The sequence below is a fragment of the Diadema antillarum genome, unplaced genomic scaffold (assembly GCF_040938485.1).
Source record: "Diadema antillarum isolate AM-2024a unplaced genomic scaffold, OU_Dant_1.0 scf00000119, whole genome shotgun sequence".
NCBI classification, from domain to species: Eukaryota; Metazoa; Echinodermata; class Echinoidea; order Diadematoida; family Diadematidae; genus Diadema; species Diadema antillarum.
The window spans coordinates 1,562,522-1,577,725 of record NW_027271008.1 but is presented as its reverse complement, the minus strand read 5'-3'; the positions used below and the strand labels follow the sequence as shown (position 1 = coordinate 1,577,725).

The window sequence follows — 15,204 nt, the reverse complement described above, 5'->3', positions numbered from 1 at the left end:
TTTTCTACACATGCAAGCGATGTGCCGCCCGCGGCCCAAGTGGTTCGTGGTTTGGTGACCATTACTTATAAGTTATAGGGCTCACACCTGTAAATATAATGGAATGTCCCTGACCGCTTCACAAAATCGTACCAAAGATGCTAAAATAAATGAAAAAGAAATTAAAAATCAGAAATGCAGTTTGGCAAAAAAACTGAATAGCTGCAGATATTGAGTATGAATTCCTCTACAAACTTCACTTTGGTTGGAAGATGAAAGCTATTCTCATGGAATTTGAAGGGTTTATATTTCATTGGGTACATGTACAGAAAATATGTGATTTTTTTAGTAAAAAGAACTCGTAGTCTGGCTTTAATTTACAAACACTTGGACAGAGTTTGAGCTAAAGAACCCCCCTTGGAAATTTGGTGGATGAAAGGGTACATATCTCACTTTTTCAGGTTAGTGAAGACGAAACACCTCATTTCTCCCAGCTAGTTTACAGAATTTTTTGAATCTCTATGGGGAAATATTTACCTAGCTGTGTGAACCCTATAGAGTATGCATGTAATGCACACAAGTCAATGGAAAGTATTCATCCCATATACAAGCTCTGCTGGTTTATGTTGATCTATTCTGTCAAATCCCCCCTCTCCTCCCCCCCCCCCCCTCTCTCTCTCTCTCTCTCTCTCTCTAACTCTGCTTAACTACACTTTATTTTCTTATTGTTCTTGTGATTACTAGATCTTAGTACAAAGTGGTTGAATTCCTGAATAATAAAGTAGTCATCGCACAACTTTGAATGATTGTGGTACATGTATTTTAATGCATTTCTTTGTTTTGACTACCACTGAAACAGTTCAAAATACATAAAGTGAATCTGTTTGATAAATCAAAGTCTTCTACAGTACTTTGTGACAATAAGGTGATGATGATACCCCCTTATGCAAGGATAACTGCATGAACATACTTATATTCATCTTATTTAGAACTAACAGAGACTCCAACTCTCCAGAGACTCCAACCCCAAGCACCTTCTGATCTGGAGATTCTCCCGCCCGAAACCCCTAGCAAACGGGAGACTCCTAGTTGATGTGTGCGAAGCGCGAAGTTCCTAGGGCTCTAGATGTTCTCTGGTGCTATCTAAGGCTTATTTTTTCGACATACGATAGCAATAAGTAAGAAATCCTTTCCACCGGGAGACACAGAGCCAGGGCGGGAGAAATCAAATCTCAAGCGGGAGAACGGGAGATTTTGCTAAAATGGGTTTTCGGCGGGAGATCTCCCGTCGAAAACGGGAGAGTTGGAGTCACTGACTCTCCCGTTTTCGGCGGGAGATCTCCCGCCGAAAACCCATTTTTGCAAAATCTCCCGTTCTCCCGTTTGAGATTTAATTTCTCCCGCCCTGGCTCTTTGCCTCCCGTTGGAAAGGATTTCTTACATATTTCTATTGTATGTTGAAAAGATAAGCCTTAGATAGCACCAGAGAGCATCTAGAACCCGGGGAATTTTGCGCTTCGCACACATCAACTTTGAGTATCCCGTTTGCTAGGGGTTTCAGGCGGGAGAATCTCCAGATCAGAAGGTACTTTGGGTTGGAGTCTCTCTATACATGTATATCAGCACTGCAAAATTTATTTTTGAAAAACCCCAATGTGCATTATTTACAAAAGTGTCCCTTTGAGAAGTTTTACAACCCTTCAATGTGCAATTTTATTGTGATGTAGGGGCAAATATCATCAGAACACATTTATGGTTTTAAAATAAATCAATTAAGAAATGTGAATCTGTACTATATGGTCGAATTCTATTCCGTTCAAATTGGCAACAGTTCTGTGCACCACCACTTCGAGAATGGGATAATTTCCAGACATACGTACGTATTTATCACACTGATGACTGGGGCTGACTCCGCCAACAGTATTTGCGATCGATGATAAGTTGCACTGAAAGGTTCGCAATCATGGCTGATGATGGCAGAATTCAGAAAATGGAAGTGGATTACTCGGAGACCGTCGATAGACGGCTCCCGGAATTTGAGCAGTTGGCAAAGGTAAGGAGTTATTCATTTGATCGTGTTTCGTCCTGAATTCCGCCGATAGGTGTGCATTTCAATCCCTTTTCTTTTTGGCTGCACAGAACAATTGCAAGTCACGTTAGAGTAACTGTAGGCCTAGTCCCATATGCTTTATGTTTGTGTGTGTGTGCTTGTCCTACAAATAGTGTCACATGTCATGTGCAAAAATAAAGTGGTGTTTTCTGAATGATAATTTATGTGGTATGCGGTGGTCTGGTGGAGCCATAGATGTTCCTTTTTACTCTCCATAAGTAGATCGTATGTTTGATCTATAGATTCTACTATTATAAACGGCAAGTGAAGAGGCGGAACAGCCTGTGCGTCACGTCACCTCAGCTAGGCTCATTCAATAGAAATCAAAAAATGTTGTACGTTCTTCAAAAGAACTCACATTGCAAAGTAAAAAACCACAAAATCGTACCTTGTGCCTTGGAACTTCAAAAAAATGATTTTAATCAGTAAAAACTGACCCGAAATTTGATTACAGTATGCAAGAAATTACGTGTTGATTTTTTGACCACAAACCACTGCCGATATCGCGCGATAGCTGTGATCGAACCTTGTGCGTGTCCGTATTTTTAAATGTGCGCTCTGAAGTCTACGTCGTCTGCTACGTCACCACTCAGCGCCTGCTAGTGATGGGTGCGCGTCCACGGCATCAGGGAGTCCCGTTTCGCACAAGGCATCGCCTGAAGTACCGGCTGGCAGACTATGCTGTACTCGTTTATTTGCAGGGTGGCCTAGCGGTGCGGCATTTGGCGTCATGCGATGCGTATGTCAAAGTCAAATCGCTCATTACCGATATGCGTGCATGTGCCAACGGCTACCCACGGAGGTGGAAGGAATTTCTGAATAACTAACGTTAGACTAAGTTAGGTTTTTTTTTTTTGGTGGAATTCAACAAATTTAAATTAATGACGATGAAAAGGAGGCAAGTTTGTTGCATGGCATTTGTACGTTTGTATGTAAACTTCAATGTATACAACTCTTATAGACGCATGCACGGGTTTGTTCCCGCGTGCGAGGAGAAAATGCAACAACACGCAAATTTTGACTCGAGATCGACTGAAAATTGTCTTGCAGTGCCCTACTTCCAGCTGCCACACACCCGTTGCGCTGGCTGGCGCAGTTTAGGTTGTGCATTGAAGAAATCGTTCATCACCTAAGCTTTCCAAAAACGTCAAACAAAATAATGAAGTTTGCATTTAATATAGGTAAATAGTATAGACAAACAAAGACAAAACTTAACAAACTTTCACTGCAAATTTGGTACTACACGTCATGAATCATCGCAATTTGCGCTGAAATTCTGGCTTTCCGAAGGCAACTGTCACCTTCGCTGGTAAGTGAAAATCCTGTATTTTCGACACGTACCGAAAAATGCCTGTTCACACAAAGTGAAAACTAATATCCTTCCACATTTCCATTGACACATGCACTAAAATTCGCAGCGATGGCACAACGATCATCCCGCATACAACACGTATGCCTATGTGGATACAGTGACGCACAGCACACATTGAATTTCGGTGCACATACGTGGCAGTGGCAGCTAGGGCCATTGGCGGTGCCTACCTCAGCACATGATGAGCTGATGAGGATCCCTCCTCTCTCATATTGAGCACCCTGGCCATGCTCTTGAGACCGTCGGCCCGAGATACTCATGAGGCCTGCTGTTCACTTCTCATTCATCTCACATCTGACATATAAATTGCTGCAAGTTTGCACGGTGGTTTTTATTACATACACACATGTCCTACTTTGTACATAGTAGATATCATCATCTATATCCTAACTAGAGTAACTGCGTCAGTAAGCGGCAGTGCAGCCGTTCGCGGCAGGTACAACATACACGGTAATATACCGCTAAACACAGCACTGCACTGTTACATGCACACTACACATATACTAACACACTAGCAATCAACAAAAACCAACCGATAAAATGGGCACAATCTCTGACGAAAGTGAAATTTTCGGTACTTCTTAACACAACAGTTAAGAAACAATGGTCCAAGAAACTGGATTTTTTGTCGTTTTCTCGATGTTCATGGATTTTGAAAACACATCCTCACGTAAAATAGAACTTTCGCGAGCCGATGTGGGCCGCCATTTTTTTCGGAAAGTGGATGTTACCATCGAAAAAAAACGGGAAAAACACAAGAAAGACATCAACAACACCGCCAGAATTGCGATCTTGTTTGCGGCCAATGCATGTGCGCACGCTATTTTCACGTGCTTTCGCAATGGGAATTGGCGCTTACGCAATGTTCGCGAGACATGTGAAGGCGTTTCAGCTAAAGATCGCGGAGCACGCGCGTATTGCGTAGGGATTGTACATCGTGCCACAAGCAGAAATACTACGGCGCATATCGCCCTTATCGGCGAAAATTGTGCCGGGTTTTGCCCTGGTAAATCATGAAAACTGCGTTGGTCAATGGTTAATTTCTTTTACGAAAACAATTGCGTTAATGAATAATCTTGTCTATGATATATGAAATGGTTGAAAATAATTTGCCTGATTTGTTTACAAGTTGGAAAAACCCTGAACAATGCTTAAACTGCCGCAAACGGGATATTTTACTCTACACACAGCCCAGTCGCTTTATTATAGTGCGCTTCGCACAGCGTCTGGTCGGGCTACAGTACAAATGTGTACCTATATCCATACATAACAATAAAAAGAAAAAATTATGTCTGCATTTTTTGACAAAAATCGAGTTTTTATCAAGCAATTTGCAGCGACCCACTGAAGCACAGGCGCAAGCGGGTTTGCTCCATGCAGGGCTGTTGATTGTTGCACCTATCGACCTGATCCGACTCAAAATTTTCTGTGCTCGTTTCTGCGGCTCTCACCTTTCCACTCACAAATCAGCCCCATGAAACTGAAGTCTGACATCATTTACAAATATTCATAAAGAGAAAAATAAAATCAGCACTAACCTGATCTTGTGCATATATTCCAAATTACTATTCCCCACACTGGTAGAGTAGGTGGGTACTCGAACTTGTAATCAAACTAATCACTTTGTAGGTACAATACTCTCCATGTAATTGGGTACTCTACATAATTGACATAAAAAGTGAAAAACAGTTCCCTATACGTGTTACAGTGTATATATTTACCAGATAATTGGGTAGGCATTCCGGATAAATGGGTAGGAATTATCCAGATTAACCTGATTTATTTCCATAATTTCCTGCAGTAAACCATGTACACATGAATGAAGCGTACATTTGTAGATTCGACAATCTACATGTATGACGTAATTAACAGCGTTATTTGGGCAGACCAGAATTTGCCAAATTGCAATGCTGTACAATGTAATTAAACTTTTGATAGATTATTTTCAGTGATATGAATGCAATTCACCAGCCAATTTAACTTTTTGATAGAGGAGAGTTTATATATTCCCAAGTTCCACAAAAGTGTTCCACTGTATTCTCATCCTGTGCCTTTGAGGTTTAAAAAGTTAGAGATATAACTGTATACTATATACCACACATGATATCATGACATTCACATAAAATTAGAACACTGCTCTGTATTTCAATTGTATACAAATCACTTTGAAAATGGTATTAAATCCAAAATGAATTAAGGAGTATGACATGCATCAAAACAGTGTATTATGATTACATTTTTCTAGTGTGTTTCCTGGTGGAAATTATTAATTTGTAATGCATTGTCAGAAAACAAGAGATGAGAGGTGTACGGTATCTCAGTAATCTGTGTGTACTGTATGAATGGGGTGTGGTGGATGATGGGGAGGAGGTTGACTACTGATTTCATTCTTTAGAAATGATTCTTGTATCATGAGCTATGTGCAAACTCTCGTAAGTTTGTTTTCAAATAAATGACCATGAATTAATGAAATTTTATTTGCCTGTTTTACATGTACGGTACACACTGTACATAACACATTGAAGTGAATGCTTGTGATTTATGCAGTCATTATGTATTTAATGAAATCAAATAAAGACTACTAAAAAAAGTGTATGTGTTTGTCCAAATGCAACTCTGAAATGGTGTTATGATGGTTATCATTCTGATTTTTTTTTTTTTTTGCATGACATTTTAGGAAGACAAGCTAACAGAAGCCTTGGAAGGTCTCCTGTCCCTTGAGAAGCAGACGAGGACAGCTGCTGACATGCACTCCACTGCAAGGATCCTTGTAACCATCGTCAAACTCTGCTTCGAGGCTCGCAATTGGGAGACACTCAATGAACACATCATCCTCTTGTCCAAGCGGAGAAGTCAGCTGAAACAGGTTGGTGGAATCAGTGTAGCCTTTTACAGAGTTACCAAATACAGGGAATAATTTTCCAACTTTAAAGGTACTGTTGCAGTTTACCATTTGGAGCAATGATTTAAAAAATGTTCGAGAAATCACATTTGATGCATGTGTGTAGGTCAATTGTATCACAAAACACCCTGTCATATGAAAAGGTTGCAGTAAAGCCTGAAATGCACACTTTTTTTCTCAATAAACAATAACTGTGGACAGTTTAGTCAAGAAATATTTTTATTTGAATAACTATTGTTCACATTTTGTAAGAATACTTGACATTGATTATACTGATTCAAATTTTTACATTGTTCATTTCTATCCCGAACTCACATTCTAGAACTACTGTGAAGCACTAAAGCTTGGTTTTTGTTTCATCTGCAAATGGTGAATAATGCCTTTAATTTGATTAGCAATTTCAGTTGAGGAATGATATTTCAAACGATTTCCTGTACACTTCCATGGAAGAAAAGTGCTACACAAAAGACAGTATTTTGTAGCAGTGGTATAAAAAAAAACCAGAATGATAGCAATTTGTAATGCAATACCAGGAAAATTATTTCCTAAAATACCGGCATGTGATCTTGTCAGCTATAAAAGGATGTGTGACCTCTTTGGGAGTTATGATAGAATGTTGAGAGAAATACACCTTAGACTTCAGGGAACCAGTCTAACATTTACATAAGTAGAGAGTTAGGACCTGTATTAGGGTCTGTTTAACACCACAAGATCCATACAGTGAAAATCCACTCCATTTTCAAGTTAACTCTTTTGAATAGAGTGTGTGTGGCAATGGCAGTCTCACCCAATGATGCGAAAACATTGTACATGTTTATGAACATGATATGTTTTGTTTTTTTTTAACTGAATTGAATGTATGTGGTACGAGGGTATTGTGTGACTTTATTCCCATTTTCTCATCTCTCCTTTTTTTTTTTTGGTCTTTATTATCTTGGTTCTTCATTTGCTTATCAGGATGATTTTTGTTGCTGTTTGTTTTTCCTCAGGCTGTAGTGAAGATGGTGCAAGAAGCATGTACATATGTTGAACAGACACCGGATATGGAGACCAAACTCAAATTAATTGATACTCTGCGATTGGTCACTGCTGGGAAGGTAGGAAGTACAGAAGTTTGTTCACTACTTGCCTAATTCCACATGACATATTTTTATGTACAGTGTAATATTGCGGTAATTTCATATTTTGTATGTTTCTTTCAATAATAGTCAAATATCGTACATACCATGAACAAACTTATGTGCAGTTTTATTCAGTGCTGCAGATGGTCACTGTGAAATGCATCCAGTATGAATTGCCAGGTTGCATCTTTGCCTCAGCTATTTAGGATTTGCCAAATTGAATTACCAGTAAACAGCAGCCAAATTTAGACAAGTGTGAGCTGTAATAAATTCTCTTCCTTGAGATACTGTATAAGGAAATTGCCACCACTCGTCTCATATCACATGTCGTGGCTAGTTTGTGCAGCATGCATATATGATTGGTGTAACAAGAGTGCGTTTCTCAATCTTGTTCAACCCTACTTCTGTGTTCTGTGTCACATATGTCCTGCATTAGATTTACGTGGAGATTGAAAGAGCGCGGCTGACCATGACACTGGCCAAGATAAAGGAAGGACAGGGAGACATCACAGAGGCTGCTAACATTCTCCAAGAACTGCAGGTAATCCAGAGGAAGCATGAAGGAGACAGTCAGTTGAACTTTTCTTTGTTCTTGTCTTACAGCGTATGGATTCTTTTCAATTGTAGAACTGCTGAGGTATCTTACAATCTGAGCTTCACTCGCATCTTTCTTCACTGCCCCACTCGAAGACATATTCACAATGCTTGTATACACCATGTATTTCATGAGTATCTGATCACAAAGTGGGACTTGTAAGACAATTTTGTTTGTAGTGGAATTCATGATGAACAATCACATTGATGGAATGAGAAGGAAGTTTTGCCATTTTTTTCAAGTGAAAACTTCCTATATTGGATATGATATGCAACTTATTTGCATTCAGGGAAGAAATATTTGCCATTGATATCGGTACATTTTCAGACCTCCCAACCATTCTGATTTTGGAGGAAAGAATCTAAATTTTGACCGTTCCTAGCTCTTGTGTAAGATGCTTTATGAAGCTTAGTCATGTACTTTTGCCAGTTGTCTGCGAGAGGACTACTTGCATCGAGTAAAATGATCCAGCTAAAAATAGGTTGCATTACAGAGTAATGCCAATGTGACAAAGTTAATTCCATCTGTTGTGAATTGCCATTCAGTACAGACCATCCTGGTGGTAAGATGACGCATGTATCATTTCCAGACAGATATGACTGCATACTGTGGTAGAAATTCAGTAAGCTGCCATCTGGTCAAAATACAAGGAATGTAAACTTACAGCCCTTTTGCAATTTTCATCTACCATCAGGTGGAAACGTTCGGCTCCATGGAAAGGAAAGAGAAAGTCGACTTCATCTTGGAGCAAATGCGTCTCTGTCTGGCCAAGAAGGACTACATCCGCACCCAGATCATCAGCAAGAAAGTCAGCACCAAGTTCTTTGACTCTACTGACGAGGAGGTCCAGGTATTGTCACATGAATTCATACACTTCTCTTCTCTAGGGTCATTTGAGATACCACTTGTGATAGTATGACTCTTTTGTACAGCAGTTCTTAGTCATAAAGTTTAGGAGAGCTGCAATATGATAGGTCGTTGGTGTTGCAACAACATGACTAACTTCATTTGCTGATATTGAATTACAAAAATTCATATTCAGAGGATTGTGTATAAATGCACTAATTTGGTAATTTATCAGTATATTTCATGTACACTTGATATGAGTTGTGTGGTTGGTCATTCTCGGTTCTTATCAGTTTTAGTAATGCTGCCCCCTATGTTCCAGCCTGTATAGGTAACTTTGTCACATGTCTTGTGTGCACTCTACCAGCCTCATTTCTTACCTGATTTCATTCAAATGTGCTTTTATTGTGTACCGCAGGACAGTCAAGCCATTTATTGTATTTGATGACAGGGGCCCTCAGTGTTCTGAATTTTAGGCCTTGGTGTGATGATGCCTCAGATGTTCTTCTACTCTATGCGCCATATATTTATTGATATATATTCATTTCTGGTCAGTTTTCTTCTGTTTGCGTTTGTTACATACTCAAAAAGCTGCATCACTTCGGTGATCCCTCGCATTTATCGCGAAGTTGAATTATCCTTCGGGTTTATGCCAGGTTTAAGTGTGTGCATGTGTGTCACACACAAACACACTGCTATAGCTTCTGACCATCCAAGCATTGAGAATTTATGGTTTCTGGGACGAACACTGAACTAGGGCTTTCTATAGCTCAGTCGGTAGAGCACCAGGCTAGCATCCGGAGGTCTCGGGTTCGAATCCAGGTGGAATCCCATTTTCTTTGCTCATTTTTCCTCTAATATACTTATTGAGTCTGAATTTTCAAGAACCTGGACTTCCTGACAATTTTTGCTATTGGTTAAATTTGGGATTGTATAGTGTAGTACTGAATGAATGGCGAAATGTTTGCGTGCCTGTCACATTCATGGCAGGATTAGAGTTGATACTTTTGACATAAAATTTGTGAATAGCGCCCGACTCTCAAAATTTGTGAAAAATAAAAGACCTGCGAAATTATATACTGTAAAAGTGGAAATTTTCGCGGTGTTAAAATTTTCACGCATTTCGCGCAACCCGAAACTAGTGCGAAAATAAAAGCACGCGAATATTTTTGCTTGCCATATGTTCCAGTAGTCGATGTCTTGATTCCGCGGAATTAAAAACATGCGAAACTCTTCTCAGCTCGCCCAGCGCGAAAAATTAGTCACGCGAAAATATCCACTTTTACAGTATGCAGTATCTGGTAAGATTGTATTTGGAGGAGAATTCATACTACGGGGCTTTGGGATACATATGTGTTGCATGGTGATGAACCCATGTAGTTTTCAATCATGCTTAATAATACTTATATAATTCTGACCTTTAAACTTTCAGGCGCAAAAGCTGAAATTCTACAAGCTGATGATAGAGCTAGACCAGCATGAAGGAGCTTACCTGGGCATTTGCAAGCACTACCGGGCAATCTATGACACCACCATCATTCAGAATGACGAGACTAAGTGGAAAGAGGTATGATATGATATGCAATGTAAACAGTGTCCCATGGAGAAGTGTGTCTGTCAAATATTTCTTACCCATTGCCATGCATTCTGTGGGTTAAATGACAGGGTAATAGTCTAGTTCAAACAAGTTCTTTTATGTGGGTTTGCATTATTAGTATAGGCGCAACTCTGACATATTCTCACTGGTAGTAAAAAAATGAAATTTAAGGTTTTAGCTTAAGAACAATCAAAACAGTCTATCTAAGAAGCCTTTCAATGGTTGGCTTTGGCACATCATCATGTAAGTTTTTATTTGGAATGGACATCATTTATTTTTTTTTTTTTTTTAATCAAACACATTTTTCTGTGGAACAGATTTTTTTTTTTAAATCATGAAGATCTATCTTCAACTCGTACCATGGTAAGTAACAATTACCAGTTCCAAGTGGAAATATTTGTAAGTGATTCCTTCTAGAATGATGGCAGTGTTTTTATGGTGCTTAGAGATGTAGTTCCTGCTATTCTTTTCACAAATATTCATTTTTGAATGTTGAGAATTTGTAATCTGGAGGTGTTTTTTTTTTTTAAGATTTCAAATGATTTCAAGTCGTGTTAATATTTTGAAACATTGCATGATTACACAACATCATTTTGAATGTTGTTACAACTAAATATTCAGAATTACGCCAAGTATCCTCTAATGGTATGACACCATTCCTCAAGCCCTTCTGTGCCACAAAGATTTTGTGATACTCGTGTTTTTGTCTATTTAAAGACCAGTTTATGACCAAAAATACAGTCAATCTCCTGATATAATGATATTATCACTTTGTCCATGCAGGCCCTGAAGCACGCCATTCTGTACCTGATCCTTGCGCCGTTTGACAATGAACAGTCTGACCTCATACACAGGGTCAGTCAGGAGAAAAAGCTGGAGGATATACCAAAGTACAAGTAAGCAGCTATGTCATCACTTACATCTTCAACTTGCAAACTTTCCTCAGTTTGAAATGGTCGTGATGGTGACACGACATTGTCCGCTGCGACAATTGCTCCAGTCTTGTTTTTTTCCAAGGACTTAGGGTTATGGTTAGGGTTGTGACAGGGTTTTAGGTTTAGATTGGTGTGAGGATTAGGATTAGAGTTAGGGTTATGTTTGTGGGTAGAATTTATGTTTGGCTTTAGCGTGCCGGTATTCCATGGGAGCAATTGTTGCAGGAGGAAATGTCATGGAACCGGTCGTAATAAGTATCTTCAACCAGAGGTGTAGATAATGTATTTTCTGTGCCAGAAAAAAAAAAAATGCAGAAAATATCGATATCTGGAAAATGGTATAATTTCATGTAAAAAAGTGAGTGAGGAGTACACCTTGAGTGAATAATGCAAGTAACCAAGATGATCATGTTTTTTGTGAGCATGCCTGTGATGTAACCCTCAAATAGTAATTGTAAACATTTGGCTATTGATGGTATGTACAGGACACCATATGCCAATGATTTTCTGATGCAAAAACATTTTAATTATCACTCCAGTGTAACTTGTTTTTCATCGCTCTTTTCTTTGTTCTTTTACTCCTATTTTGATCAGATAATATTCTTCTGCAATTGATTTCTTATTTCATTGTGATTACTGCGTGTAGCAAAAATATTCTTCTTTATCTTGACCAATGATACCCTGCACCATTGTTACGATAGCTTAGATTGGGGGCACTGTGGCATAGTGGATAAGACTCCCGACTCCCGATCGGAGGACCCGAGTTCGAATCCCGCCCAGTGCTTACGTCCTTGGACAAGATGTTTTTACCCACTGTGTCCCTCTCGACCCAGGTGTATAAATGGGTACCTGGCAACGCTAGGGTAATAATAATAGCAGGGCCCTCTGGTAGAGCAGTGGCAACACTGAAGAGGCTACCCTGGGTAAATAAGACATTATTATTATTATTATTATTATTATTATTATTATTATTATTATTATTATTATTATTATCATTATTATTATTATTATTATTATTATTATTATTATTATTATTATTATCATTATCATTATCATTATTATTATTATTATTATTATTATCATTATCATTATCATTATTATTATTATTATTATTATTATTATTATTATTATTATTATTATTGATAAAGACAATTAGAAATAATGGATATTGCTTGTGCATGTTACTGATAATCATCTCTGAAAACTGTGTTGTACAGTAATAAAGCTTTTGAGTTCCTCAACCCAATCACAAGAGTTTGACTGCTGTGGCTGTCCACTGTATAACAAAGCTGGTGTGTATCCGACCTCTCCATGACAGGGTTCCTGTGCACTTTTGTTTAAGTGTTTATGGAGTGTCTGTTTACAATACATTTGATGCTTTACCAATATCCTCCTCCTGACCCCATGTAGGGACCTGCTGAAATGTTTCACCACCCCGGAGCTGATGAGGTGGCAGCAGGTTTGTGCTATCTACGAGACCGAGCTGAAACAAGGGTCAGCCACCAGCCCCCCGACGGATGTCTTCTCAGACTCGGACCAGGGCAAGCAGCGCTGGAGTGACCTGAGGAACAGGGTAGTGGAGCATGTGAGTAGTCTGGAAGTCAAGTTCGGACATCTTTCTAACTTTAACACTTGTGGGTGATTTTGACAGAGCTGCTAAATAGCATGTTTGGTTTTTTGAACAGTAGTACATGTCTTCCATTTCACAACTCTTTCATTTGTTCATAGAAATAGTGGTTTTGGTTAATATTTAGCAGTACAACATCTCTCTCCCTTAAAAGTCAATGTTGCTAGATTTTGCAAAGGTACTATAATTTAGTGTAAAGAACAGAACTCTTTATACTGAGTTCATGTTGAAAAAGGAAACTGTAAACCAAGATATTTTCGCAGCATGACATTTTTGCAAAATTGGAGCCGATGGCCTTTTTCACAGCTTGAAATCTTTGTGAATTGCCACTCTCATTCAATGCATGATTATAATGTAGACAAGAACTTTCATGTGCATTTCTAGTTTTACAGTACACGTACTTTATGAGGATTATATATGTATTCATTTGCAACTAATATCACTGTTTCCTTAGTAAAACATCATAACTTTGGTAGGTACATGTAAGTACCGATTTTGATGAAACCTCTACCACTTTGTGCGTCTGAATTTACTCTAGTTGCTATTAAAGGTCAACCTGAACATTTAATGGAATTGCAATTTTAAGCATGGAACAAATGAAGGAAAATATGAACAAATTTATGGAGTCTTCTCCAAATGACTGACAATGATTCCATGTGTGACTGTACAGAACATCCGAGTGATGGCAAAGTATTACACCCGCATCACAACCAAGAGGATGGGAGAGCTCCTCGAGTTGTCGGAAGACGTAAGTTTTTTTTAGACCATTTGCCAGCTATTTTCTCGGTGTACCATCATTCTTGACATCCATGGGGTCAGTAAGAGACTAGGAGACAGTAAGAGGCTAGGAGACAGTAAGAGGCTAGGAGACCTAAGGATGGCATAAGACACACAGAGTGTGAATTTGCCTCACTTTTACTGTCCACGCAAATCACATATTCGTCCTCAGCTTCAAGGCCTGATATTTTTTTCCAGGCATGCTACCATGTTCAAATTACCCTTTGTTTGCAACCACTTCCAAGGTTTTGACATGCATAGTATAGTGTTCTTGTGTTGTCAATTTGTCTGTAGGTTTATTTGATTGATTCATAAATCAGGGGGAAAAAGATTTTCATCAAACTTGGACACATGGCGCAACAGGGCAATCAAGTCATTCGTTTAGATTGAAATTAGAATTGAGCATAGCATTTGTAGATGTGACACCAGTTTGGGAAAAAAAAAATGTTTAGTCATCTATTTCAACTACAGATACATCACATATGTATAAATTGTTCGAAAGAAAATGCCTAATAGTTTTTTAGTCTATTTTGTGAAATGTGACTTCAGAGATCTTGATACATTGAGAAGTTTGTACCTACATATAACATGACTTCATTCTTCATATCACAGGCTTGTAAATATTTGTGCAAGATACTGATAAAACAATTTGAATTGTCCCATCTGGTTTTGCCTTATCATTTGTCCCTCTTTCTGTTTGAATGTGTGCAGGAAGCAGAAGCATTCCTTTCCAAGCTGGTGGAGAAGAAGACAATCTACGCCAAGGTGGACCGGCTGGCCGGCATCGTCGACTTCATGCCGCACAGGGACCCCAATGACATCCTCAACTCGTGGTCCAACAATCTGAACGACCTGATGCACCTTGTCAACAAGACCACTCACCTCATCAACAAGGAGGAGATGCAGCACCAGTTTGCTCACTGATTTGCTCCCTTCGCCGTCCTCTAGCTTGTAGATTAATCACCCGATAGCGTGTGGGGATACCGTGAAGTGGGGAAAGCTGGCCCGGTTCAGATGTATTCGAGAGTCCTCGTAACGAATTGTGTATAGCTTTATTGCTGATCTCTGTGTGAGTACGCACACAGCCAAAAAATCTCAACTGGGGTCAGCCATTACCAATGAGTGTACATGCCAACGCACATCACAGCATCATTCACTGATGGCTGCTGTTCAAGGTTTTCGAATGTACCACGATGGGCAACAAATGAATGGGGCAACCCATGAATCCCCACACTATCAGGTCTTTAAAGAATATGTGGAATGCAAATGTATGTTGACTTGTATTGATTTATGATACTCTGGATAGACACAAGACCAAATGAAAATCAAAATCTGTGCCATAT

At 39.1% G+C, this 15,204-nt stretch overlaps 1 protein-coding gene across 1 annotated transcript; it reads left to right on the top strand.

Annotated features, from left to right (window-relative positions):
- The first annotated feature begins 1,915 nt into the window (after positions 1-1,915).
- On the top strand, positions 1,916-15,136 carry LOC139719999 (26S proteasome non-ATPase regulatory subunit 12-like). Its single transcript, XM_071631375.1, has 10 exons — positions 1,916-2,032; positions 6,139-6,327; positions 7,353-7,460; positions 7,921-8,025; positions 8,774-8,929; positions 10,358-10,492; positions 11,306-11,418; positions 12,868-13,042; positions 13,755-13,832; positions 14,573-15,136. The coding sequence occupies exons 1-10, from the start codon at positions 1,943-1,945 to the stop codon at positions 14,783-14,785; spliced, it is 1,362 nt and encodes a 453-aa protein (XP_071487476.1). The 5' UTR covers positions 1,916-1,942; the 3' UTR covers positions 14,786-15,136.
- Positions 15,137-15,204: the final 68 nt, after the last annotated feature.